Here is a 27,780-nt window from a genome sequence, read left to right on the forward strand (position 1 = left end):
AATGAAATATTTCGAATTTGAAAAAAACCTTTCCTTACAAGTCTTTTATTCAGTTTCAGTTTCAGATTCAGATGACTTTATTAATCCCTTTGGGAGGTTCCCTCAGGGAAATTGACATCTCCATCTCACACACACAGCACTGTCATTTACAAATCAAACACCCCAAAAGCCAAACACCCATATAAAGATAAAAAGATTAAAAAAAAAATAAAAATAAGGATACAAATAGAAATAAAATAGAAAATAAATAGAATAGAAAATGAATAGAAATAGAAAAAGTTATTGCACTGTCCTGGTTATTGCACAGTTATTGTGCACTGACTGATCCCCCACAAGTATGGTTTTTTTTTCAAGTTTAATATGCTATGCTGATAAATAATAACATAATATATATTTTTTTTTTAGCAGAGCTGTTATTTACAACATCTTACAAAAAAAAGAGGAACACAACAAGCTAACAAAGTAGAATGATGATACAGAGTGCAAGTGGAAAAACATGCTGGAGAATCACCTTATATTTTGAAGTGTAAAGGAGAGTGAGGTTAAATTATATTAGTTATTAAGATAAATAAATAAATGACCTTACAGTCAAAATTCTGAGCGAAAAAGCCCACTTTGCCTCCGTAGTGATTGCTGAACGGCGCGGCGCCTCCCGGAGGGGCGGGGTTTCACGAAGCCTGACAAGAGCAGCCGCTTGCGAGTCTTCCCTCAAGAATAGAAACGACTTAATAAACCGAAAAGGGATAAAGTATTTTCCTTCCTTTTTTGGTTAATTTAGTGTGTGCTTTCGCTCCACCCGCCCGTGCAAACTGGCCGTCGCCTGTCAAGTTTGCGCGAATCGAGCGTCTCCTCGGCGGTGCCGTTCCGGGGGCGAGGCGACCGTCGAGGAGCCGCAGTGAGCGCGGTTCTGCTGCAGGTGTGTTCCCATCTGTGACCGCTCATACTTTTTCTTTTTTTTCTTAGCTGTGTTTTTTATTGTCAGATTGTCTATTTCTGTAAATGTCGCTGATTTAAAAAAAACAGCAGCAACAAATCAAATAAATCTGGACGTCGCTCCTGTAAACCCGTCGTCGGTGAGTGTGGCGAGAGCAACGTGGACCCTAGCAACCTAGCCTAGCAACGGCTGAAGGCTGATTTATGGTTCCGCGTTAAATCGACGCAGAGCCTACGGCGTAGGTTCTGCGTCGATTTAACGCAGAACCATAAATCAGGCTTTAGCTCGGGGAAAGTCATGTCAACACAGCTGGTGCAGCCACGCCAGCCTTACCTGCTTCTGCGTGTGTTTAATTAATTCACCTAATGCACAGTCGTGAGTTTATTTTGACCGATATTTAAAGGTAAAGCAGTGTGAGCTGCCTGTACTCATGAGCTCGTTTGTTCTGGTCCAAACATGAGCCCACTGGACTTAAAATGGTGCTGTTACCTCCCCGGCCACGTGGGCGGCGACTGACTGACCTGAAGTTGATCAGGGCCTTTTGAGGCGTGTTGAGCAGCAGGGGGTGTGTATATAAATATATGGGTCAATGACGTGACAACTATATTTTCTGAAAAACAGATTTTTTTTCAATTCAAAAAAGGTTTAAATGGATAAAAAAAAAACATATATATGACCTACCTGTCACACATTTGGACTCACTTGAATTTTACAAAAAATACTAGTTATTTCTTTTTTATTTTTCTTTTTTATTGAAATATATGCCACACATATGGACTCACTTGAATTTGACAAAAAATACTAGTTATTTCTTTTTTATTTTTCTTTTTTATTGAAATATATGCCACACATATGGACTCACTTGAATTTGACAAAAAATACAATTTATTGTTTATTTATTTATTTTTTTATTGAAATATATGCACAGGAAAATGGTACATCACTGTAGGACAAAATGTAGATACACAAATATAGAATAGTTTTTTTTTTTCTTGTAATCAGAAGACAAATCTTGTCCCACTGGCAGATTTTTCTACTTATTTCAAGTGAAAATTTACCCAAAAAAGGTGAAAATTGTCACATTTTTCTGATGATGACTGTAAATGTTGAAATAGCAGTAAAACCACATTCATTGATGAAATGACATAAGGGATGGAAAGGGGGGATGATTTTGACCGTTTTTATTTCAGGGGGGATGCCATCCCTCCTCATCCCCCCTCAACTCCAGTACTGTGTAAATATACGTGTGTGTGTGTATATATATATATATATATATATATATATATACACACACACACACACACACACACACACACACACACACACACACACACACACAAGAATAGAATAAACTAAACTTTATTGATCCCCCAGAGGGGAAATTCACTTGTGCAGCAGCAAACATACACACGCTCAACAATTTTTACAAAATATACACGAAAGTATGAAAAGGTATAAAAAAGTATATCCCATAAATAAAAAAATAACGAATAAATAGCTAAGTAATTAAGAAAAGCAATATAAAAAATGAGCACAAATGCACAAAAGAAATACTAAACCCGAAAAACTAATAACATGTGCAAAGACACAAAATACCAGTGATGTATTTAGAGGGAGAAGGTTATTGCCCTTTCAAACTGTACTTGTGGAGTGACGTGAGCCATTACTTGAAGGGAAAGCAATTTACAAAAATGCTGACCATAAAATATATATATGTGTGTGTGTATGTATGTGTGTATAATATTTATATATATATATATATATATATAGCTGCGGTAGCGTTCCTTCTCTAGCGGGTGGAGCAGTCTTTGGCTGAAGGAGCTGCTGATGCTCCCACGGTGTCATGTAGGGGGTGAGAGGGTTGTTCATGACACACATTTATACAAACTGCCTGTGGAGGAAATACAATATAAGAAAACAACATATTTTGGGAGGTATCATCATGGACAAGAGACATACACACAAACAGTAAGGTAAACATAAATAAAATGTTTTTATAGACAAAAAAACATTTAAAAAACATTGCAAAGAGGGCTACGGTACATTCAGTGTATATGATATTTAGCCAGTAGAAGAATGACATTAACCAAGAGATACACTGATTTGTCAATTGTATCTATCTAAAAAATAATATTTGAGATTTCTAATTTTGGGATGTCGTTCATTTTTAAAGATAGCTCATTTCTAATTTCACGCCAAATCGTTTGTGAGACAGGAGACAATAGAAACATGATCAAGTGATTCTTCAGATTCATTACAAAAAGCACAGGGGTTTACTTTAAATTTAAATCTTTGTCTAAAAAAATCAGCATTTGGATACATTTCATGGATCAATTTAAAATTAGTTTCCTTGACTTTTGGGGGAATGGGCCATTTAATATAATTTGAGTGGGTTTTTTATAGTGTGGACAAACTTAAAGGCTGTGAAGTGTCAGGATATAACCCTCTGTGATGGTCATTGATCCCGACTTAAAGACAGCACTTATAAACTTGTTATTACATTTCTTGTCCAATAACCCATAATCCTCAATAACTAACACAGGAAGTGCTGTCTCAATATCTCCACACATTAGAGCACTTTTAATCAAATGAATGAGTGGCAGGGGAATGGCTTTACAAACCTTCATAAATTCTGCATGACAAAGGAGGAATGCATATCCACACTAAACACACGCAAGTCCTCTGAGGATGTAGTGAAAGTCCTTCCTAATGATTGTTATGAGTCTTTTCTGCAGCAGGAAATAAACGTGTGCTCATGATGTCCTGTACGACGGAGTATTAGGGACAAACAAAAAAACAAAAAAAGGAAATTACGAGAATAAAGTCATAATGTAATGAGAATAAAGTCGTAAAATTACGAGAATAAAGTCATAATATTACGAGAATAAAGTCATAATATTATGAGAATAAAGTCGTAAAATTACGAGAATAAAGTCGTAATATTACGAGAATAAAGTCGTAAAATTACGAGAATAAAGTCATAATATTACGAGAATAAAGTCGTAAAATTACGAGAATAAAGTCATAATATTACAGGAATAAAGTCGTAATATTATAAATATATAAATATAACTTCACAAGATGCTCAATATTCCTCATTTTAACACAGGGAGAAGCGCTCTTCCTGTTAGAGTTCTCATAAATTATATTCTCATAATATTACGACTTTATTCTCGTAATTTTACGACTTTATTCTCGTAATATTACGACTTTATTCTCGTAATTTAAGACTTTATTCTCGTAATATTACGACTTTATTCTCGTAATATTACGACTTTATTCTCGTAATATTACGACTTTATTCTCGTAATATTACGACTTTATTCTCGTAATTTTACGACTTTATTCTCATAATATTACGACTTTATTCTATTACGACTTTATTCTTGCAACATTACGACTTTATTCTCGTAATTTTACGACTTTATTCTCATTATATTATGACTTTATTCTCGTAATTTCCAATTTTTTTTGTCTTAGTTTGGCCCTAATACTCCGTCGTAGTCCTGCATATGTTCATGCTGTCAATATTTACTGCACTTAAATAAAACTAAAGTGATGTTTCTGAACATAATTCAAAGTAATGCCTGCAACAGTCCTCTTAATTTGGTATTATTGTCAAATTTGTCCTTAAGGCTGCACTTCTTTCATGTTGTGTCACTACAGTAAGTTTATATAACTTGAACCGGACGGGAACTAAATGAAAAGCAATACAGCTTTTCATTTCATTGCAGTTCAGTTGAATTTGAGGAAATGGTTTTAATAAAATTGACTACTTGAGGAAAAAGATGTGAACATTTATTTGATATGTACACAAACTGTCCGTTGCTGAATTATGGTATTGCTTTGTAGCTTTAAGGTGAGCCAGCGGGAGGAACGACTTTGCTTTGCTAGAATTAAGGGGTTTCTGTCTAAACAAGACATGGAAAAATGTATTCATGCATTCATTTGCAGTAGGTTGGATTATTGCAATCTTTCATGTTGTGTCACTATAGTAAGTTTATATAACTTGCACTGGACGGGTACTAAATGAAAAGCAATACAGCTCGCAAGTTCAGTTGAATTTGAGGAAATGGTTTTAATGAAATTGACTACTTGAGGAAAAAATGTGAAGATCTATTTGATATGTATACGAAGTGTTTGTGGCTGAATTGTGGTTTGACCGGATTATGTTATTGCTTTGTAGCTTTTAGGTGAGCCAGCGGGAGGAACGACTTTGCTTTCTGCTGCAGTTTCATGGAGATGGAGATGAAAGTCGACCAGCAGGACGAAGACATTACATTCAGCAACACTGACACGAATGGTACGACCACGCACACCTTCATTTTGGCATTAGCTGCAATGCAAGCCCTTCATAAGCTTGAATCAACTCAGCACGTCTTCCCTTATAACCTGCTTTCAATGCACGTTGTAGATGGTTAAAAACTGGCTAATTACTTTGTTCAAGAAGTAAAAAAATATATAATACTGAGCAGGGCTGGGGATCGATTCAAATGTCAAGAATCGATTCGATTCCGATTCTTAAGATTCAGAATCGATTATCAAGATTTGATTCGATTCAATTCCGATATTGATTTGGGTTAGTGTTATTAAAACTGTTTTTTGAGCTGTTGCATGAATTATATGACTGTAGTTATGCAAAATATTACTACTAGTATTATATTGATATTCAACAGCAAGTATTGCAGTTAATGATGCTGTAAGGACCAATCAGCTCCCAGAATGCTGATAGAACTGCTTTCAGAAACATCATGTGGGTCAGAATTATCAAACAGATCCAGGGAGGAAACAGAGACGGATGAAATCGGTTTTATTTTTTCCCACATTCCGTTTTTATTTGTTCCTTTTTTGGTCTATTTTGGTCTTTAATTTTTGAGAATTTGGTTTTTAGCATTTTTTTTGCAAATGTAACCCGTGTAAAATGTATACAGTATATAAAGTAATGAAATATAGACAATTTATGCAATTACAACCTAACACTTTAATGTTTTCATACCTTTAAACATATTTAAAGGCAAAAACATGGCACCAGTTATTCCCGTGTCCAACAAAACATTCCTTTTTTGGGGATAAACAAAAAATCCCCCCCTCCCCCCCAAAAAAAATAAAAAAAAATCGATCCTTAGACATATGAATCGATTTTTAGGAATTAATATGAAAATTGATTTAGAATTGGGAAATCGATTTTTTCAACACAGGCCTAATACTGAGCAGTTCTGGCTGGTATTACCTAGCATGTGGACGTGTCAGATGGTTGAGGGATTCTCCTGTCCAGTATACTGCTGTTCGGTGGGCCCAGAGGAGATCTGCCCGTGTTTTAATCCAGGAAGGGTACATGTCGGTGCTGGACCTGGTCCACGTTGCACTTGGCTGCTGAATGAAACTCATTCTTTGGGTGAAACATGCTGTAGGCCCAGCAGCTTGCAATGTATTTGTATTTTTGTCACTTCTATTAAGTCTGTTTATTATTTTTTTCCCCTTGGGCCTTTTTTTTTTTTTTTTTTTAGCAATATCACCCCGGCACAGTCCTATTGTTATTTTTGGTTCGATGTAGGAATGGGTGATATTTTACCGTTCACGATAAACCGTCAAAACAATTCCCCACGGTAAGAATTTGTCATCTCGAGGTAAAAACGATAAATTCCGTTGAAGGAAGGAAGGAAGGAAGGAAGGAAGGAAGGAAGGAAGGAAGGAAGGAAGGAAGGAAGGAAGGAAGGAAGGAAGGAAGGAAGGAAGGAAGGAAGGAAGGAAGGAAGGAAGGAAGGAAGGAAGGAAGGAAGGAAGGAAGGAAGGAAGGAAGGAAGGAAGGAAGGAAGGAAGGAAGGAAGGAAGGAAGGAAGGAAGGAAGGAAGGAAGGAAGGAAGGAAGGAAGGAAGGAAGGAAGGAAGGAAGGAAGGAAGGAAGGAAGGAAGGAAGAAGGAAGGAAGGAAGGAAGAAGGAAGGAAGGAAGGAAGGAAGGAAGGAAGGAAGAAGGAAGGAAGGAAGGAAGGAAGGAAGGAAGGAAGGAAGGAAGGAAGGAAGGAAGGAAGGAAGGAAGGAAGGAAGGAAGGAAGGAAGGAAGGAAGGAAGGAAGGAAGGAAGGAATATATGAGCCTGAAAAGAAAGAAAGAAGGAAAGAAAGAAGAATGAGCCTGAAAAGAAAGAAGGAAAGAAAGAAATGAGCCTGAAAAGAAAGAAGGAAAGAAAGAAATGAGCCTGAAAAGAAAGAAGGAAAGAAAGAAATGAGCCTGAAAAGAAAGAAGGAAAGAAAGAAATGAGCCTAAAAAGAAAGAAAGAAAGAAATGAGCCTAAAAAGAAAGAAAGAAAGAAAGAAATGAGCCTAAAAAGAAAGAAAGAAAGAAATGAGCCTGAAAAGAAAGAAAGAGAACGAAAGAAAGAAAGAAATGAGCCTAAAAAGAAAGAAAAAAAGAAAGAAATGAGCCTGGAAAGAAAGAAAGAAAGAAAGAAAGAAAGAAAGAAAGAAAGAAAGAAAGAAAGAAAGAAAGAAAGAAAGAAAGAAAGAAAGAAAGAAAGAAAGAAAGAAAGAAAGAAAGAAAGAAAGAAAGAAAGAAAGAAAGAAAGAAAGAAAGAAAGGAAATGAGCCTAGAAAGAAATGAGCCTAGAAAGAAAGAAAGATAAATTCCTGTTGATGACATTTTTGTATTGGTATTTTTTTTATCATTATCGTGATAAATGTTTCAGTCCATACCGCCCATCCCTAGTTCGATGTATAACAATTATTTGAGAATGTAGAATTTAGTCGATAGTTTCCTTTTAGAAAAAGGTGTTAATACTTTTCTCCCTATATTGTTTAGGTTACACTGTCTGGCTCAGATTTAACCCACTTTATTTCCTTGTAGGTAAACGCCCTGCTGAGGACATGGACGAGGAGCATGCCTTTAAACGTTCACGCAACACAGATGAGATGGTGGAGCTCCGTGTGTTGCTTCAGAGCAAAGTAAAGAGCGGACCCGGGTGGACAGTGTCATTTTATTTATTTAATTTTTCCTATTGAACCATTTTCTTTTCTTCACAGAATGCCGGTGCAGTTATAGGAAAAGGTGGAAAGAACATAAAAGCCCTTCGCACAGACGTGAGTAAACAGATCAAAATCTGTGTAATGACTCCTTGTTTGTACATCCTGCATAGGTTTTGCTGGACACATGTTTTCTTTTGTTATTTACTGTAGACATGATTGAGATCAATCAAAATTGGACCTAAATCCCCATTACGTCCCAGCCTTGTTCACTTGGAGTCCCGCTGAAACAGGCCTAAAGTTCCTGCCTGTTGGTTTTGATTATTTGATGTGAACCATGCACTGTTACTCCAACAAGACAAAGTTGAAGAGACCAGGAAGGCCTTGTTGGACAGCAAATCTAATTTTTTTTTTTTCTTGTCCTGTTGTGACTTTGGACCCAATTCAAGTTCCCCTTCACGAAGGTGAAGCTGCTTTTGACTGTGAAGTGGTAACAGGTGCACGACTGGAACGGTTTTTTTTTATTCCCCCCTTTTTTCAGGGTTGTAAAAGATGTGTAGAGCACTAGACTGCTTATTAGGGGTGGGTATTGGGAAGGACCTCACGATACGATACGCGTCACGATACTTGAGCCACGATACGATACACATTGCGATATCCCGATTATGCGATATCCCGATTATTATATTCTACATAGTTCACCGAAAAATTTAAAAATGCATTACACATCTTAAAATCCAAGTTGTATATATGAACATCAGATGATAGTGATGGATCTTAAAATCCGAGTTGCACGTTCATCAGATTATAGTGACAATCCATGGGACAAACTGAGTCAAAACAATGTTTTATTATAACTATACAAGCTAAAGTTACAACTTATTTGTATATGTTTTTCATATTATTTACATCATATGAAATTAACATTAAATTTAGTATGAGGTTGCTTTTAATTATGTGGCAAATGATAATAAACACAAGAAAGATGGAACTAAAACCAAGGACAGGCACAGTGATCAGTCAGTATAGATATAAATCCATAAATAAATAAACATCTGTCTTTTATTTTTTATTTTTTAAGGACAGGCAATTGTGTTATATAAAAAATAAATTATAAAATGAAATAAAACGTGAAATAAAACCTGAGCTCAGTGCAGGGCCCTCCCAGGGTTGGTAGAGAGTGGCAATGCCCAGGACTGTCACTTAGGTAGGAGCACTGGATGATATAATGGGAAAAAAACCGGGGATAAAAAATATTTAAAAAAAAAAATATATATATAAAAAGAAAATCGATATTCAAATTTTGAATATCGATATTGAATCGGCTGGTAAAAGTATCGCGATATATTGCCATATCGATATTTTTGCCCACCCTACTGCTTATCAAACGTATCTTTGTCCAGGTCACACTTCCTGTTCTTCTTCACTCAGCACATTTTCTCTGATTTCACTCTTGGGACTAAGTGTAGCGTGTATTCAATTAAAACTGTATTCCTTCTCCCCCTCTTCCCTTCTCCTTTACTTTTTTGTTTTTACTTTTGGCCACCTTCCTCCATTGCCCATGTACCGGATCGACATGCCCCTCCTGCGTTGCCCACCTTGACGTTGGCCCAACCTCCGCCCGCCCCTGAACGCCCCGCTCGCCCGCCCGCCCGCCCACCCGACACTCCCGGTTGGCCCCGCCCATAAACTGTGCCCCTCCTTATTCGGGCACCTAACTTGACATGATGTGATTGAATGCCCCCGCCCAATGCCAACCTCCTCCACCACCTCCACCACCACCACCACCACCTCCACCACCACCTCGGCACATGCAGTACAATGCCAGTGTATCAGTCCCAGACAGCAGTGGCCCAGAGCGGTATGTCCCACCAGTTATTGCCTCACTGCCTGATTAGATCAGTGAAACACATGTCTTTGATAACCTGCCTTCTGTTTCATTTTAAAGCGTTTATATACATGAAAGTACACCCCCTTTTTCCCCCAGACACCCCCTCCTTCACTTATAAAGAGACGTCTATTGTTCCTTTTGATTTTTTTTTTCTGTCCATTTTCAACGTATAGGTTGGACTTTGTCAGTACGGTTAATTATCCATGCTAAGATTCAGTGAAAACCCATTACCATGTAATTAGTCAGGGGGCAAACCCTAAGATTGATAACTCTGCTCACGCTTCTGGGTAAAGTTTGAAAACCTTATTTTTTTGTTAGAAGGAACCCCTAGGACAGTGGTCGGCAACCCAAAATGTTGAAAGAGCCATATTGGACCAAAAACACAAAAAACAAATATGTCTGGAGCCGCAAAAAATGAAGTCTTGCATAAGCCTGAGAATGAAGGCAAATGGCGAAAGGCAAAATTTCGAGAAAAAAGTCAAAATCTTGAGAAAAAAGTCGAAATGTCGAGAAAAAAGTCGAAATGTCGAGATTAATGTTGAAGTACAATCCCGAGAAAAAACTGGAAATGTCGAGAAAAAAGTCAAAATGTTGAGAAAAAAGTTGAAATGTCGAGAAAAAGTCGAAATGTTGAGAAAAAAGTCAAAATTTCAAGAAAAAAGTCGAAATGTCGAGGAAATAGTCAAAATTTTGAGAAAAAAGTCGAAATGTCCAGAAAAAAGTCGAAATGTTGAGAAAAAAGTTGAAATGTTGAGAAAAAAGTCGAAATGACGAGAAAAAAGTCGAAATGTTGAGAAAAAAGTCGAAATATCGAGATATAAAAGTCGAAATGTCGCTTTTTTACTATTGTTTTATCTATTTCCTTAGATATACAATGTTTTAATCTTGACAATTATGCATATAAATTGTACAGGTTGACCAAAACTGACCATATGCCTGAATTGAGAACTTGAATATTCTAGCGCAGGGGTCGGCAACCCAAAATGTTGAAAGAGCCATATTGGACCAAAAACACAAAAAACAAATATGTCTGGAGCCGCAAAAAATGAAAAGTCTTGTATAACTTAGAATGAAGGAAACACATGCTGCATGTATCTATATTAGTTATAACTGGGGGAAGATTTTTATTTTTAATTATGCACAAGTCAAAAATTTCGAGAAAAAAGTCAAAATGTCGAGAAAAAAGTCAAAATTTCGAGATTAATGTTGAAGTACAATCTCGAGAAAAAATTCGAAATGTCGAGAAAAAAGTCGAAATGATGAGATAAAAGTCGAAATGTCGAGAAAAAAGTCGAAATGTCGAGAAAAAAGGTCAAAATGTCGAGAAATAAAGTCGAAATGTCAATCTTGAGAAAAAAGTCAAAATGTCAAGAAAAAATTCAAAATTTCCTGAAAAAAGTCGAAATGTTGAGGAAAAAAGTCGAAACGTCGAGGAAAAAAAGTCAAAATGTTGAGAAAAAAGTTGAAATGTTGAGATTAAAAAAGAAAGGAAAAAGGGAAAAAAATGAAGGAAAAAAAGAAAAAAAGGAAAAAAAAGGTCAAACATTTTTGAAAAAGCTCCAGGGAGCCACTAGGGCGGCGCTAAAGAGCCGCATGCGGCTCTAGAGCCGCGGGTTGCCGACCCCTGTTCTAGCGCCTCTAGTGGTCACCAGCTAAATAATTCAAGATGACAACACCCCTAAAATTCCTTCTATAGATTTGTTCTAACAAAAAAAATAGGTTGTCAAACTTTACCCAGACATGTGAGCAAAAGTCTTAACGGAGACTTTTTTATAAAGTTGCCCCTTGACTAAATTGGTGGTGTAGATTTGGAAATACAGGTTGAAAAAAGTTTTTTTTTTTTTTTTGGTTTTAACCATGGAAATTGTGGAAAGCAGACATCTTTTTCTTGCTCTGTCCTCTGTGGCCCACCTGGTCCCCCTCTTACCTCCAACCCCTCTCCCTCCTTCACACCTCTCCCCCACCCCCCTCACTGTTTTCAGCATCACTGTCCATGATCTCTGAGAGAGCGTTGCCCCACTCTGTCACTTCATTAATGTCGTCTCCTGATTTCATTGTGCTGCATCCCCCTCTGTTGAATTTCCCTCCGGCTACATCAGATCAGATCTGCCAACCAAACCCTTCATAACTCTCCCAACCTGCTCCTGTTCTGTGACACGAAGCAGTTTCGTAACCACTCACATTTCCCTTTCCCCCGCCTCAACCCCTCTGCTCTGTTACTGTTTTCTACCGCCCACCCCGTTTCCTCTCACCTCCGAGCCCTCGCCCTCTCCTCCCAACCCCACCCTCCTATCCAACCCCGTAGTCACGACGAGAAGGTGTGCTGGAGGCGCCGTTGTCATGGCAAACTATTGTTTTTAGATTACTTTCCTTTTCCCCAACTTGCTGCTGGTGGGATGCTTATAGAAGATCTCTGCGCTTGTAGCTCTCTCCAACCTGTGTGGCCACACTCACACTGATCTGGGAGATTCTGAAATTGTGTTTTCACCTCAAGGCTCCCACTTGAAAATAATAGATTCAATGCATGTCTTATTATTTAATCAGTGTTGGGGGGAAGTAAGTCTTTTCATAGTATGCAGCAGCCTTAAAATTCACTTTTTTTTTATTTGAATCTTTCCGAATGTCCTTCATCTAATGCTTCACTTCCTTTTGGCCCAAATGGTTCCTAACAGCATCCTCAGTGTGAATGCCAACATCGACACGATTGGAGAGATTTTGCTGAAAATAATACCAACTCTGGAGGAGGTAAGATGCTTTATTTTTAATGTAAGCTGAAAGCAGTCCAGCATTTGTGACCTTTGTATATTAACAATTGTTACCTGTTGGTACAAAATGTTTATGTTCACCAATGCATATTCCTTTATATTTTGAGTTATACTTCATCTTGTTTGCATTGTGCTTTTAAACATGATGAATTCATTCCCAGTAGTGATGCACCGAAATTAAAATTTGTGGCCGAAACCGAAACCTGAAAATAATAATAAACACTTGGCCGAATAACGAACAATACCGAACATGGTTCTTCAGCAGTTTTTCATTTATTTTGCCAATTTTTCACCATTGCATAAATCAAATAAATTTGATTTAGGCATGCTTTTCAAAGAAAAAAATCGTTTACAAAATTACAAGGTAGAAAACATTTATTGAACATAAAAAAATGAAATTTTTTAAATTTCCCAGCATTATGTTGTTTTGGTTCCACCTCCTGGTGAATGTTAGGTAAAATTCTTATGGGGTTAGTTTTTGGTTGGCCAACGATTTATGTGGTGCGCAACGTTACGGGACGGAGCGGCCAGTCTATTTCCTTATTTTACAACGGCGTTATTTGTTCGGTTTTTTTCCCACTTATTCCACCGAACACCGAAAGTGTTTTTTTTTGCCATTTTCGGCCGAACAATTTCGGTTACCGAACAATCGGTGCATCACTAATTCCCAGCATTTATTTTTATGATGCTGGTGAAAATATGTCCCAATACAAGGGTAACCTTTGTGTGGTGTTTTTGGAAAATCATAAAGAAAGTGAACATCAAATGTTTATTAACTAGAAAGGCTTTGTGGGCACCTATAAAATCCAACTGAAACTTAATTCCTGATCTTTTACGACCTGATAAGACTAAAAATAACTACTCCTATCTGAATCTGGCCAGACAACAAAGTTCAACTGTTGTTTTTTTTTCCTTCGTCCCTGCAGCTGCAGACAATAGAAATCTATTAGTCAGTTCAGGTGTTCAGCTTTGCACAACTGACTGATTAACCACATATGATATTTTGGTCAAATTTTACCTGTTATTTAAGCTTTAGGCGTACATTGAGCCGCTGGACTCCACTCATATTTACTTCTTGTGCAGTTTACCCCTAGATCTGCACAAAATCTAAATATTTTCAAAAAAAACAAAACAAGAACTGCCAAATATCACATTAACCTTTTTACGCTTTCACAGGGTGGTTTTTCATACGATAATCCAGTGAATCGCAGAAGTGTTATGGGAACGCTTTCTGCGCGTTTGAACGTCTCTGGCAGCGCTGGGCGTGACGTAGCCGGTCAATGGAAAGTCATCAAAATCTAGTTTCCAGCTGTTTTTGGCCACATTTATGTGCTAAAACACTAACTCATCATTACTGCCTTATACGTGTAAGAGCTTTGCCTCTGAATGATGATCTGTTGACTATTTTCTCAACAGCGGTAGCGGCAGTCATAATGATTTGTCAAAGACTAAACATTTTTTGTCCATTTTGTTCGAAGTCGAGATCTTTTTTTGTTATTGTTTTAAAGAGAAGTCTCACAGCATAAGGTGAGTTACGGAGAGAACTAAGAGTTGTGGTCATACAAAGGAAAACAGTTCAATCGAAACATCCACTCTGCAGATTTGGAGTAGTGACGTTACGATCTTGCGTTGTTTCTGTAGTACCAGCACTACAGCGGGATTGACTTTGACTGCGAGCTTCGCCTGTTGATCCATCAGAGCCTGGCAGGTGGCATCATTGGAGTGAAAGGAGCCAAAATAAAGGAGCTGAGAGAGGTAGGACAGACTCCCAAATCTGATCCTCTACAACAGGGGTGTCAAACTCGTTTTGCTTGGCGGGCCGGATTTGACCAATTTTTTTCTCGTGGGCCGCACGCTCAAAATAACAATAACTGTGCGAAATGTTTTTTTTCTAATTCTTTTTTTTTTTTACTATTGTTATCTAATCCAATATCGGTTTAGTTAATTTTAAAGGAAATATGCACTTTGTTTACACTTTAATTATGTAAAATATATTTCTTCAGGATCTTTTCTTGAAATTTCTCATTTTTTTTCAAATCATGTAAGATACTTTTAATATCATTTTACAAAGATAAACAGAAACAAGTATGTTTTTTTTTATATTTCGCTTTTTTATAGGAAATTTAATTAAAAGCAAAATCTTTCTTATTACATCCGAGAGTGTTTCTTTGTGATTTAGAGATTTTTCCAGTACAATTAAGTGTATTTATTTTTAAAAATTGGCGTGGATATTTACGCCAGTGTGCCGAAAAAGTCAGCACTTCTTTTTTAACTGTTTTACTTTGTCACTATCCTCATATTCAAAACTGAAATTCTCCGAATAAATATCTTCTATCATCTTTTTTAGCAGTGATATTTTTCCTGTGAAAATATATAATAGTAGTCAGTTAATAAAAATAAACGACCGTCTACAAAGAAATAAAATCGGCAAATGCATTCTAGAAAACTAAAAAAATGTCAAACTGCTCTTTGTGGAATAACGTAGGATGGATTTGTAGAAGAAATATATTATCGGATATGCTGCGATTCATGGCAATTATTTATGCCTTCCTTTTTAGTAAATTAACATTTCGGTTTTTTGCGTTGGAAACTTCTCTCGGGCCGCATGTTTGACACCCCTGCTCTACAACAACAGTTGACGAGTTGAAGAATTGTTCGTATCCGTTTAAGCACTATTCCTCCAAATACTCTGGAAATTACATGATCTAAACACGGGTGTCAATAAAACATGTTTATTGTGGTAACTTGACGATGCATCTCTCTGTGCACTAGAACACCCAGACCACCATCAAGTTGTTCCAGGAGTGCTGTCCACACTCCACGGACAGAGTTGTGCTGGTGGGTGGAAAGCCAGAACGCGTCGTTGAATGTATAAAAGTCATCCTGCAGCTGATATCAGAGGTGAGCTGGCCCTGAAATCTGTTCAAAGCTTCATGGATGGATGTATCCCACGTAACAAGGATTCTTAGGAGATTGTGGCATTGATTTGAACAATTATTGTCAAGAAATAATCAACAATTTATGTTTGTTTGGTGATGATAGGGATGGGCGGTATGGACTAAAAAATGTATCACGATAATTTCTGGAATTTATCCCGATAACGATAAAAATGACGATTAAAAAAAATACCAATTCAACTCCACCTTTGTAACTATGAATCTATCTCACTCTCAGATCCGCCATGTTTGTTACACAAAAACGTCATCAACAGGAATTTATCCTTTTTCTTTCTTTCTTTCCTTCTTTCCTCCTTTCTTTCTTTCTTTCTTTCCTCCTTTCTTTCTTTCTTTCTTTCTTTCTTTCTTTCTTTCTTTCTTTCTTTCTTTCTTTCTTTCTTTCTTTCTTTCTTTCTTTCTTTCTTTCTTTCTTTCTTTCCTTCTTTCCTTCTTTCCTCCTGCTCTTTCTTTCTTTCTTTCTTTCCTCCTGCTCTTTCTTTCTTTCTTTCTTTCTTTCTTTCTTTCTTTCTTTCTTTCTTTCTTTCTTTCTTTCTTTCTTTCTTTCTTTCTTTCTTTCTTTCTTTCTTTCTTTCTTTCTTTCCTCCTGCTCTCTCCTTCTTTCTTTCCTCCTTTTCTTTCTTTCTTTCCTTCCTTCTTTCCTCCTTTTCTTTCTTTCTTTCTTTCCTTCCTTCCTTCTTTCCTCCTTTTCTTTCTTTCTTTGTTTCTTTCTTTGTTTCTTTCTTTGTTTCTTTCTTTGTTTCTTTCCTTCTTTCCTCCTTTTCTTTCTTTCTTTCCTTCTTTCTTTCTTTCTTTCTTTCCTTCTTTCTTTCTTTCTTTCTTTCTTTCTTTCTTTCTTTCTTTCTTTCCTCCTGCTCTCTCCTTCCTTCCTTCCTTTACGTTGTGCGTGGATTTAACGCAGAACCATAAATCAGCTTTACACAAAAACATCATCAACAGGAATTTATGAGGAATTTTTTTGACGGTAAATCGTGAACGGTAAAATATCGCCCATTCCTCGGTGATGACATGGTTTATTTCAGCGGTTGTTTAAATCTTCTGCGGTTCTCATTTTTCTTCAACCTCCAGGCGCCAATCAAAGGTCGCGCCCAGCCTTACGACCCCAACTTCTACGATGAGACGTACGACTACGGCGGCTTCACCATGCTGTTCGAGGACAGAGGCAGGCGGCCCATGGGGGGGTTCCCCATTCGCGTGCGTACCGGTTTTGAGCGTCTGCCGCCCGTGCGTATCAGCAGACCCATGCCGTCCTCCAGGAGGGAGTACGACGACATCAGCCCCCGCCGGGGTCCTCCACCCCCGCTCAGCAGAGGGGGTCGAGGGGGCAGCCGAGCACGTAACCTTCCTCTTCCTCTGCCGCCGCCACCGAGAGGAGGGTGAGGACGGGGCCAAGCAACCTTTTTTTTTTTGTAATTCAAAGTTTTTATTATTTTTTCATTATTGCAACACACAAAACAAACATCAAACACAACAGACATCATGGAGGTCAAAAATAGCAAAAAAAAAAGAAAAGAAAATATATTAATAGAAGTAATAAAAAATAAAAAAAAAGTAAGTTTGAAAAATCTAAAAATAAATTAACTAAAATTAAGACAGGCAGTTAAGTAAGTCCAATTAACACATCTGTCTACCAAAATAATTCAATTTATTAATAATTTATTTTATTAAAACAATATTTGTCCAACAGAGGTACCACCGTTCTGTCTCCAAGGAAACATAGTCTTGGCGATCTGGGAAGTTCACAATTTAATGATTTACTCATATAATCTATAACTTTTTCCCATAAGGGGAGGATCTTAGAGCATTCCCATAATGCATGCATAAAAGTGCCCCTTTTAGGGCTGGGCGATATGGACCAAAAGTCATATCTCGATATTTTCTAGCTAAATGGCGATACTCGATATATATCTCGATATTTTTTCTGTGCCATAATTGGGGTTTCCCCCAAAGCATTATAGCATAGCATCTCTGTTAGCTTCATTTTTTTCTGAGGCAAACCCTTAAAAAAACTGTCAGTTTTAATACAAAGCCTCGTACCAAATGTCACACAGGTTCCTTTATTAACAGAGGTCTGCACAATATCAAAATGTATAAAACAAATGAAATAAAAATAAACTGCCTGCATATATAGAATAAAAATGCTTCTTGAATAAAATAAAACAAATATCCCTTTCCTGCATAACAATTAAATTAAAATACACTGTGCAATTAATACAATGTAAACAGTAACAGGCAGACTTTTCCACTGAGGTTGACAGTTGTGCAAATAACAAAACATTTGTGCAAATCTCAAATAAAACATTCAAGTCAATTTGTCACAAAATAAGCTATATCAAAATCATTAAAAAAAAAAAAAATTAAAATCGATATAAACAATATTGTCTCGTACCATATCGTGTTTGAAAATATATCGATATATATTAAAATCTCGATATATCGCCCAGCCCTAGCCCCTTTCTACCCCACACAGGGCCAAGCAACCTTTGGTGCTTTCGTGCCCATCTGTTTGGTCACATGGTTTGGTTTGTTTTGGCGTTGTGTGGCAACTGCTGGTTAATCCACATGACCAGCGTTTAACGCTCTCAGTGGGTTTTTTTCCTCAGTGGGACTTTGAATCTGCCCAGAATAAAAACCCAACAATTTATTTTTCATCTGTAAATTGCAAACCAAACCAGTGGTTCAGACTCACGCTTGAATGTCCAGCAGCTTGGGTACATTGTTTACTTCACAACCTCTTTATTGTTCTTTGCAGAGGAGACAGATTCTCACATGGAAGTTATCATAGCAGCTTGGATGACAGACCAAGGTAAGAAGTGTTCTGACCTTCTTTTTTTTTTTTTGCATCCAAAGCAGAGTAACAAAAGCTGCTCACACACATATGCTTTGCTTTAGACTTTTATCAAAGGTAATATCAGTTCAAGATCCCTCTAAAACTACGAATGTCTTTCTCTGTAGTGACAGAAGAAGCAGAGGAGACCGTTACGACAGCATGGTGGGTGTTACCAGGTTCTCTTGTGCATAGTATGCATTTATGTGTTATTTTTAAGATAAAGTGATTGACTTTCCTTTTTCCGAGTGTACTGCAAGTGCAGAGGCTTTGAAATTGCTGCTGCTGTTTTCACTGTGTATGCACACTCATGTAGGCCTGTTGTTGCCTGGCAACAGTTGTCTCCTTGGTTACTACAGAGGAGCTGAGTGCGTAGTCCAGAGATCCACCAGGCTAGCAAATGAACTTGAGCTGGAACCAAAGCAATTCCTGAAGCAGTTCCCTGCAGGTCTCAGCTGCAAGCAAATTGTTTTCGTAAGAGGGCAGAAAAGTGATGTCTGATCAAAAAGATTACAACATATGTCAATAGTTCACTTAAAAACTTGAACTTGTGTCCTTAAAAAACCACTGACATGACTCAGAACATGTTATTACAGCACTCCTTAGATTTTTGTTTTCTCTTTAAACAAAATGCAGATACATTTCAGGGATAACAACTTAAATAATCGTCTAATGGCAAAGAGAAAAGAAAATCTACCTATAGAATATCCCGCGGCTCTAGAGCCGCCCTAGTGGCTCCTGGAGCTTTTTCAAAAATGTTTGACCTTTTTTTCCTTTTTTTCCCCTTTTTCTTCTTTTTTGCTTCTTTTTTTTCTTCATTTTTTTCCTCTTTCTTTTCTCTTTTTTTTCTCTTTTTTTCCTTTTTTTTCTTTCTTTTCTTGTTTTTTTTTGCTATTTTCTTCTTTTTTTCCTTTTTTTCCCTTTTTTCTTCCTTTTTTTCTCTTTCTTTGTCTTTATTTTCTCTTTTTTCTCTTTTTTTCCTTTTTTTTCTTTCTTTTCTTGTTTTTTTTTCTTTTTTCTTCTTTCTTTCTTTCCCTTTTTCCACTTTTTTTTCTTCCTTTTTCCTTTCCTTTTTAATCTCGACATTTCGACTTTTTTCTCAACATTTCGACTTTTTTCTCGACATTTCCACTTTTTTCTCAACATTTGAACTTTTTTCTCGAGATTGTACTTCAACATTAATCTGAACATTTTGCCTTTTTTTCTAAATTTTGACTTTTTTCTCCACATTTTGACTTTTTTTCGACATTTCTCCTTTCACCATTTGTCTTCATTCTAAGGCTGATACAAGACCTTTCATTTTTTACGGCTCCAGACTTATTCGTTTTTTGTGTTTTTGGTCCAATATGGCTCTTTCAACATTTTGGGTTACCGACCCCTGGTATAGATAATAAAGTAGGACAAAAGGTTTTATGCTGTCAGTGTAGACATTTGATAACAGTGGAAGAACATGATATTTCCCTAATTGATTTTCTTTGGTTTTTACACAACTGCAGCAGCTTTTCTTACCAGTGAATACTGTTTTCAGGAGCTCAAAGTACTATTTTTATACTTATGAAATAGATTCTTTGCATAAACTCTTACTATTGGTATTTTTAAAGGTATTTGACAGTATTTCCTTGTTTTTGCTAAACATCTATCTTTGCATTTCCTTGCTGATTTTACAACATGACGTGTCTTTGAAGGCTGGTTCCAAAGTTAACACAGATTTCAAATCAGTGATATAGTTTCCAGATAAACTTCAGTGATAAACTTTTTCATCTTACATCTTTTTTTTTTCTTTTTCTTCCCCTTCAATATATCCTGAAATGCAGGGCGGAGGTGGATATGGTGAGTATTGATACAAATGAAAATCCTGGACAAATCTGGATGTTTAATCAGAGATTTATCTTTCAAATAAAAAGTCCCCATGAAACAGTTCTCTTTTGCAGATTTAGAAATGTAGAATAAAATTAAAACCTGACATTTGGGAGGATGCCCACCCAACCAAAAAAGAAAAGAAAAAAAAAGCCCAATCTGCTTTGACTGGGCGGCCTCAAAAGCGCCTGTCCAGACACCACCCACGATTCTGATTCATCTTTGCTGAAAAAATGGAAATTCGAAAAGACATTGATTGGATAAACAATTAGTATACAAGCAGCCGTGAAACCATCCCTCTTACCTGCTTCATAAGGGGGATGTGTGTTTTGGGGGATACCACACTCTGTGGTTGTGATCTCATTTGCACGCCTGATGCTGTCCTATTCTTACCTTTTTCAATTCTGTTGTCTTGCCTCCTTCCAGCTTGAGGTTTTCTCTGAACCATGTGATGTAACTTGTTTTTGCTCTCTCGCTTGTTTTGATGGCTCCCTTGGTTCTCATTTCCACGGCATGGCATACTTGATTTACTTTGAAAACACCAACTGTGTGCCTTTTATTTTATTTTTTTTTTTTATAAATGTCGTCATTCCTGATTTTTGCCCTGTTGGCCTGTGAACTTCTCAACTCGAATGATACACACCTTCTATCACGGAAAAGAGCGGCTATCTGTGGGCCTGAGGTCGATGAGGTAGTGAAGCAGCAGCAGGAACTCGGGCGGGATGGAGGTCGAGAAGAGTGCTCTCCCATTCTGCATAAACTTAACACCCATACAAGTCCACTTCATTACATATATATTATATATATATATATATATATATATATATATATATATATATATATATATATATATATATATATAGATATATATAGATATATATATATAGATATATATATATAGATATATATAGATATATATTAGGGCTGGGCGATATGGACCAAAAGTCATATCTCGATATTTTCTAGCTAAATGGCGATACTCGATATATATCTCGATATTTTTTCTGTGCCATAATTGGGGTTTCCCCCAAAGCATTATAGCATAGCATCTCTGTTAGCTTCATTTTTTTCTGAGGCAAACCCTTAAAAAAACAGTCAGTTTTAATACAAAGCCTCGTGCCAAATGTCACACAGGTTCCTTTATTAACAGAGGTCTGCACAATATCAAAATATATAAAACAAATGAAATAAAAATAAACTGCCATATATAGAATAAAAATGCTTCTTGAATAAAATAAAACAAATATCCCTTTCCTGCATAACAATTAAATTAAAATACACTGTGCAATTAATACAATGTAGACAGTAACAGGCAGACTTTTCCACTGAGGTTGACAGTTGTGCAAATAACAAAACATTTGTGCAAATCTCAAATAAAACATTCAAGTCAATTTGTCACAAAATAAGCTATATCAAAATCATTAATTTTTTTTTTTTTTTTTTTTTAAATCGATATAAACGATATTGTCTCCTACCATATCGTGTTTGAAAATATATCGATATATATTAAAATCTCGATATATCGCCCAGCCCTAATATAGATATATATATATTTTATTTTTTTGTTTGTTTGGCTGCTGAGAACATGCATTTTTTGGCAATATTCCCTTTCTTTTCTCTCTATTTTTTTTTTAAAGAGGGGGGTTGAGTTAAAAGTACAGTTTTAAATTAAATTAATTCAATAATACTACCGTATTACCCACTAATGCCTTATTAAAATTTGTGTTTAACTGTGTCAACATCGGCTGGCATGTCATGTTATACGTCCTGTGAGTTACGTCACTGAAAAATACATAGTTTGGGGAAACTTTGATGGGACTGAAACCAGATAAAATTGGTGAAATATTGTCCTTCACAATTTCCCACTAACTAAGAAGATTTCATCACGTGTGTTGTTTTGAACCAGCAATCCCAAATGCATATTTATCCACTTAAGAAGAAGCTTACGCCAGAACTGTTTGGCTTTTTTCCCTGCTTTTTTTTTTTCTACATTGACAAATCTCTGCATCTTTTTTTGTGGTGGGCATTTTGGCTGTGCTGCTTTACCATCACATCGCCTTTTTTTTTTTTTTTCCTCCCTCCCTTCCTGTGGTATATTTTCATTTTTCACTTTCTTGTTTCCTTTTCACTATTTTCAAAGACAATTCTTCCTGGGAGCACTTTCAGTATGGTGAGTCCAGATGGATCGATACTGTCCCAAAGTCTTGTTTCCAGACCTGAGGGGATTGTTTTCTTGTCGCAGGCTTCAGTCAAAGACAAATCCCCCTCAAATGTATTTTCTTCACTGTGTAGGTGGTAGAGGCTCGTACAGTGATATCGGAGGACCAGTCATCACAACGCAAGTCACCATCCCAAAGGATGTAAGTAATCCACGACTCTAGCTGCACATGACACCATGCATGAACTAACGCCCAGAGGTGGACAGAGTACTCCACCCCAGTACTTGAGTAAGAGTACAAATACTACTGGTCAAAATTTACTCCGTTACAAGTAAAAGTAGCTCAGTCAAAATATTACTCGAGTAAGAGTTAGTCAAGGGGCAACTTTATAAAAAAGTCTCCGTTAAGACTTTTGCTCACATGTCTGGGTAAAGTTTAACAACCTATTTTTTTTGTTAGAACAAATCTATAGAAGGAATTTTAGGGGTGTTGTCATCTTGAATTATTTAGCTGGTGACCACTAGAGGCGCTAGAATATTCAAGTTCTCAATTCAGGCATATGGTCAGTTTTGGTCAACCTGTACAATTTATATGCATAATTGTCAAGAGTAAAACATTGTATATCTAAGGAAATAGATAAAACAATAGTAAAAAAGCCTTTATGAATCATTTTGTAATATTTTAGCCAATATTGGATACAAAATATCACTTTTTTATAGACGTTTTTGACACAGGATTTCATAGAAAATGTGTTTCACTGTAAAAAAAAAAAAAAAAAAAGAAGAAAAAAGATGTTTATTATGTGTGTGTTAGAAACGCCTATAAAAAAGTCATATTTTTTAACCAATATTGGACAAAATATAGCAATACAATTTATAAAAAAAAAAAAAAAAAAAAAAAAAAAAAACATTGAAGATTTTGCATATAAACTGTACATTTTGACCATTATTGTGACCATATGCATGAATTGAGTATTTGAATGTTACAGCACCTCCAGTGGTCACCAGCAAAACAATCCAAGATGACAACAACCCTATTATTCCTCCTAGGGGTTCCTTCTAACAAAAAAATAAGGTTTTCAAACTTTACCCAGAAGCGTGAGCAGAGTTATCAATCTTAGGGTTTGCCCCCTGACTAAGTAGAAAAGTACTTGCTTTTAAAGGTACTTAAGTATCCAAAAGTAAATGCTTTTAAATTTACTTTAAGTAAAAGTAAGAGTAAGAGTAAATTTCTTATTTTCCACATCAGTAAATTACTATATTTTTTAATTTTAATTTAATTTTAATTTAATTTAATTTTTTTATTTTGTCTGTGGTTTGTCTGTGCCCTCGTTTTTTACTCGGTCGAACTCAAACATTGAGTTAAGATACGGCCAAGGATTTTGTGAAAGTCCCTGCTCCGAGTCCGGCTCATTATCAGACTCAGACGACTCAGTGGATTGTCTTTCTTCTCCTGACGCAGGCGTAGCCATTGTTGCAGCTCTGTCTTGACAAATGCAGGCTACCTTGGCGGTATCGTTTTGAGGAGGCTTGACGTATTTCCGCTTTACGTCCATCCCAGTGGAGAGCGTGCACTGTGACAGGTCTCCTCCTTTGACAAAAACAGCTTGTGTCCAATAGGATTTTAGGGAAGAAGAAAAAAGAGCAGACCTGAAAGTAACGAGTACTTTTCAGCCTTCCTAGAAATTTCCTCGAGTAAAAGTAAAAATATTTGTCTTGGAAATGTATTCAAGTAAGAGTAATAAGTACCAAAGAAATCTAATACTCAAGTAAAGTACAAATCCTCTGGATATGTACTTAAGTACAGTACTCAAGTAAATTTACTCCCTTACTGTCCACCACTGCTAACGCCCATAAATGGGTTTTGTTTCTGCACACGTGGCCGTGGTCCTGCAGCTCGCCGGCTCCATCATCGGTAAGGGCGGTCAGAGGATCAAGCAGATCCGCCACGAGTCTGGGGCATCCATCAAGATTGATGAACCACTAGAGGGCTCTGAGGACCGCATCATCACCATCACAGGGACACAGGACCAGATCCAGAACGCCCAGTACTTACTCCAGAACAGGCAGGTGCTTTCCCACAAACAACACCAGCACACTGAGCTCTCTTGTCCTGTGCTCATCTGGCTAGAAGAAGCAAAGATTTTCTTTTTTTTGCCTCAAGTTAATTTCATCAAAGAGACTTTGAGCTAGAATTCATAAAACAAATAGTTTGTCATAGTAAACGTGGTTTCTCTGATCGATCCGGAGGTTGATCAAATCAGAAACAGAAGTACAAGAGCTGCATTTATTCCCTCTATTGGTTTGTTGAGGTAAAATTAATCTGCAACTACTTTTATAAATCTTATTACTAGAATGTATTTTTTAAATTACAGCTTGTAAAATGTGAGAGGGTGCTTGATTTATATCTCTGTAAACAGGATGTGTTATAGTTTAGAAGTATTAGTCTGAGAAAACAGCCTAAAAACCTTTGGCTCCAGAGTAGGGATGGGCGGTATGGACTAAAAAATTATCACGATCATTTCTGGCATTTATCCCGATAACGATAAAAATTATGATAAAAAAATACCAATTCAACTCCATCTTTGTAACTATAAATCTATCCCCACATTCAGTCTTTGGAGCCAAATCACTGCTCTAAAAGATAATAAATGCTACTAAACTACACCAATTAAATAGAATTGATAAAGACCAATGACTCAAGCTCCTCTTTCTTTCGTTCTTTCTTTCTTTCTTTCTTTCTTTCTTTCTTTCTTGCTCATTTCGTTCTTTCTTTCTTTCTTTCTTTCTTTCTTGCTCCTTTCTTTCTTTCTTTCTTGCTCCTTTCTTTCTTTCTTTCTTTCTTTCTTTCTTTCTTTCTTCCTCCTTTCTTTCTTTCTTTCTTCTTGCTCCTTTCTTTCTTTCTTTCTTTCTTTCTTTCTTTCTTTCTTTCTTTTTCTTTCTTGCTCCTTTCTTTCTTTCTTTCTTTCTTTCTTTCTTTCTTTCTTTCTCTTTCTTGCTCCTTTCTTTCTTTCTTTCTTTCTTTCTTTCTTTCTTTCTTTCTTTCTTTCTTTCTGTTTCTTGCTCCTTTCTTTCTTTCTTTCTTTGTTTCTTTCTTTCTTTCTCTTCTTGCTCATTTCTTTCTTTCTTTCTTTCTTTCTTTCTTTCTTTCTTTCTCTTTCTTGCTCATTTCTTTCTTTCTTTCTTTCTTTCTCTTTCTTGCTCATTTCTTTCTTTCTTGCTCCTTTCTTTCTCTTTCTTTCTTTCTTTCTTTCTTTCTTTCTCTTTCTTTCTTTCTTTCTTTCTTGCTCCTTTCTTTCTTTCTTTCTTTCTTTCTTGCTCCTTTCTTTCTTTCTTTCTTTCTTTCTTGCTCCTTTCTTTCTTTTTTCTTTCTTGCTCATTTCTTTCTTTCTTTCTTTCTTTCTTTTCTTGCTCATTTCTTCCTTCCTTCCTTCCTTCCTTCCTTCCTTCCTTCCTTCCTTCCTTCCTTCCTTCCTCCTTCCTTCCTTCCTTCCTCCTTCCTTCCTTCCTTCCTTCCTTCCTCCTTCTTCCTTCCTTCTTCCTTCCTTCCTTCTTCCTTCCTTCCTTCCTTCCTTCCTTCCTTCGTGCGTGGATTTAACACAGAACCATAAATCAGTTTTACCACAAAAACGTCATCACGGGAATTTATCGTTTTTACCTCGAGATGACAAATTCTTACCGTGGGGAATTTTTTGGCGGTTTATCGTGAACGATAAAATATCGCCATTCCTACTCCAGAGAAACAATGCAGCATTGATCCATTCAGATTGTAACTGAAGATGAATCAGTGATTCCGATACAGAATCCCATCGTTTGGAGTCGGTCTGCTCCCTCCCTGAGCTCCCCATCACTAAATGACAGAGCGGGTCTCAGTTGTCTCATTGCTTCCAGCAGACAGAATTTATTTTCAGCCTTGACCTTGGCTTTATTTTTTCTCCTTACAGCTTAGAATCGTGCTCAGTGTGAAAAATGTCTTGCAGGTTGCAGGATCAAGCATTTGAACCCGCTGGCCCGTGTCGTGTTCCCTACTTGCATAAATATTCTTAATGTCGATGGCTTTATCTGTGTTTTATTTCAGCGTGAGGCAGTACTCCGGTCGGTTCTTCTGAGAGGGAGGCGATGAAGCTGAAGAGTGAAGCCACACTGGTTCTCCCGGTGTTCAGAGCCAACATTCCTCTGCTTTGGGTAGCTGTGCCCCTCCCTGAACACGACATATTACCCCACCGATGTGCAGGCCTGCATTGTATACCCTGCAATGTTATTTACAGGTCTGAGAAAGTTAGATATTTCTGTGTTGGTGCAATCTCTTATTCTCCCTCTATTTGTTTTTTCTTTCTTCTGAGAAATTCTTGTGCCATCACTAGAGTACAGCTATATGTGTAATAATCTTCGGTGTCGTGAGCTGGCCCTGGGCCTTTTTCTTTTCTTTTCTAATTTCAGTACAGCATGCAGAATGTAATTTTGTTGAGAAGGATTAGATGGATTTTTATTTAATTTTATTTAAACATACTCATGAAGATGCATGCCTCTGGAGTGGGTAAATATCTTGCTTTTCCTTTTTAACCCTCCTGTTATATAAAGGGTCGTTTTAAAGTTTGAAGATATAGGAAGAATAGGTAAAAGTTTTTTTTCAGTATGAAACTTCTTCTGCTTGCCTTAATTAGTGTAATCAACATATAATATGAAGGTGGTTAATCTCACATATTTGCAACCACCCCTGCATGTTTATATTACATACACACTGTCTGGGTCAATTTGACCCGGACAGAATCAAACTGGAGGGAAGAGTCTCGGGAATCTCAGAGTATTTCTTTCTTTGCAACTGTGAGACATTTCTCTCTCACACAAAGGTGCATTTGTTATAACTTTTCATGGGGACCATTTATGTTCTCGTGGAAGACATTCAGTGGACACTCAACAGGGGAGGGGCAAAATAAATAAAAGATTATCTGCATGGGAGTCCTACTAACATTACACTCTGTCACGCAGACCTTGTCTGAGGACGAAGACTATCTTGAGCAGAATTTCTGATTCTAATGATTCTTATTTTGAACCAGATCAGAGACGTTCAATAAACGAGACAGCCCACTAAGGTTCGAGTTTCTGTATCTGTGTCACGTGACTGCCACGCCCCTTAGGAGACCGGAAGTAGGTCCTGAGTCTATTAAGTCCTATGGGAAAAGTGAACGTGAGCACAGATTATTACCAATTCCTTCGCCCCATAGTAACCTAAGTAAACATGGGACCCATTTTTCAAAAGCCACAAGCCTTCTGAACATTCTGACACCAAATGGCAATTTTCAGACCGACAGATTAGGAGAAAATGAACTTTGTTTGAGACCTGTCTCTGTCTGAGCAACACACTCTCGCGAGATTTGGCTCTCATCGTTTTTCCCATCGATAAAATGAAGTTTAAAACTAAAATAAAACTTGCTTCTT

General features: G+C 36.9%; 1 protein-coding gene across 5 annotated transcripts; it reads left to right on the top strand.

The window, feature by feature from the left end:
* Positions 1 to 847: 847 nt before the first annotated feature.
* On the top strand, positions 848 to 27,394 carry hnrpkl (heterogeneous nuclear ribonucleoprotein K, like). 5 transcript variants are annotated; one of them, XM_061733281.1, is made up of 17 exons: positions 899 to 916; positions 1,024 to 1,073; positions 5,121 to 5,237; positions 7,774 to 7,871; positions 7,950 to 8,006; positions 9,707 to 9,750; positions 12,453 to 12,525; positions 14,187 to 14,300; positions 15,318 to 15,446; positions 16,568 to 16,875; positions 18,252 to 18,305; positions 18,455 to 18,491; positions 20,141 to 20,156; positions 22,324 to 22,353; positions 22,476 to 22,543; positions 24,238 to 24,407; positions 26,420 to 27,394. In XM_061733281.1, exons 3-17 carry the CDS (start codon positions 5,171 to 5,173, stop codon positions 26,448 to 26,450), a joined length of 1,296 nt encoding a protein of 431 aa, XP_061589265.1. In that variant the 5' UTR covers positions 899 to 916; positions 1,024 to 1,073; positions 5,121 to 5,170; the 3' UTR covers positions 26,451 to 27,394. The 5 variants fall into 5 exon arrangements, with proteins under 5 accessions (XP_061589264.1, XP_061589265.1, XP_061589263.1 ...); XM_061733280.1 differs by lacking the exon at positions 1,024 to 1,073 and having other exon boundaries at positions 848 to 916; XM_061733279.1 differs by lacking the exon at positions 899 to 916 and having other exon boundaries at positions 931 to 1,073.
* Positions 27,395 to 27,780: the final 386 nt, after the last annotated feature.

This window comes from Cololabis saira, chromosome 11 (genome assembly GCF_033807715.1).
Source record: "Cololabis saira isolate AMF1-May2022 chromosome 11, fColSai1.1, whole genome shotgun sequence".
In the NCBI taxonomy this organism is placed as follows: Eukaryota; Metazoa; Chordata; class Actinopteri; order Beloniformes; family Belonidae; genus Cololabis; species Cololabis saira.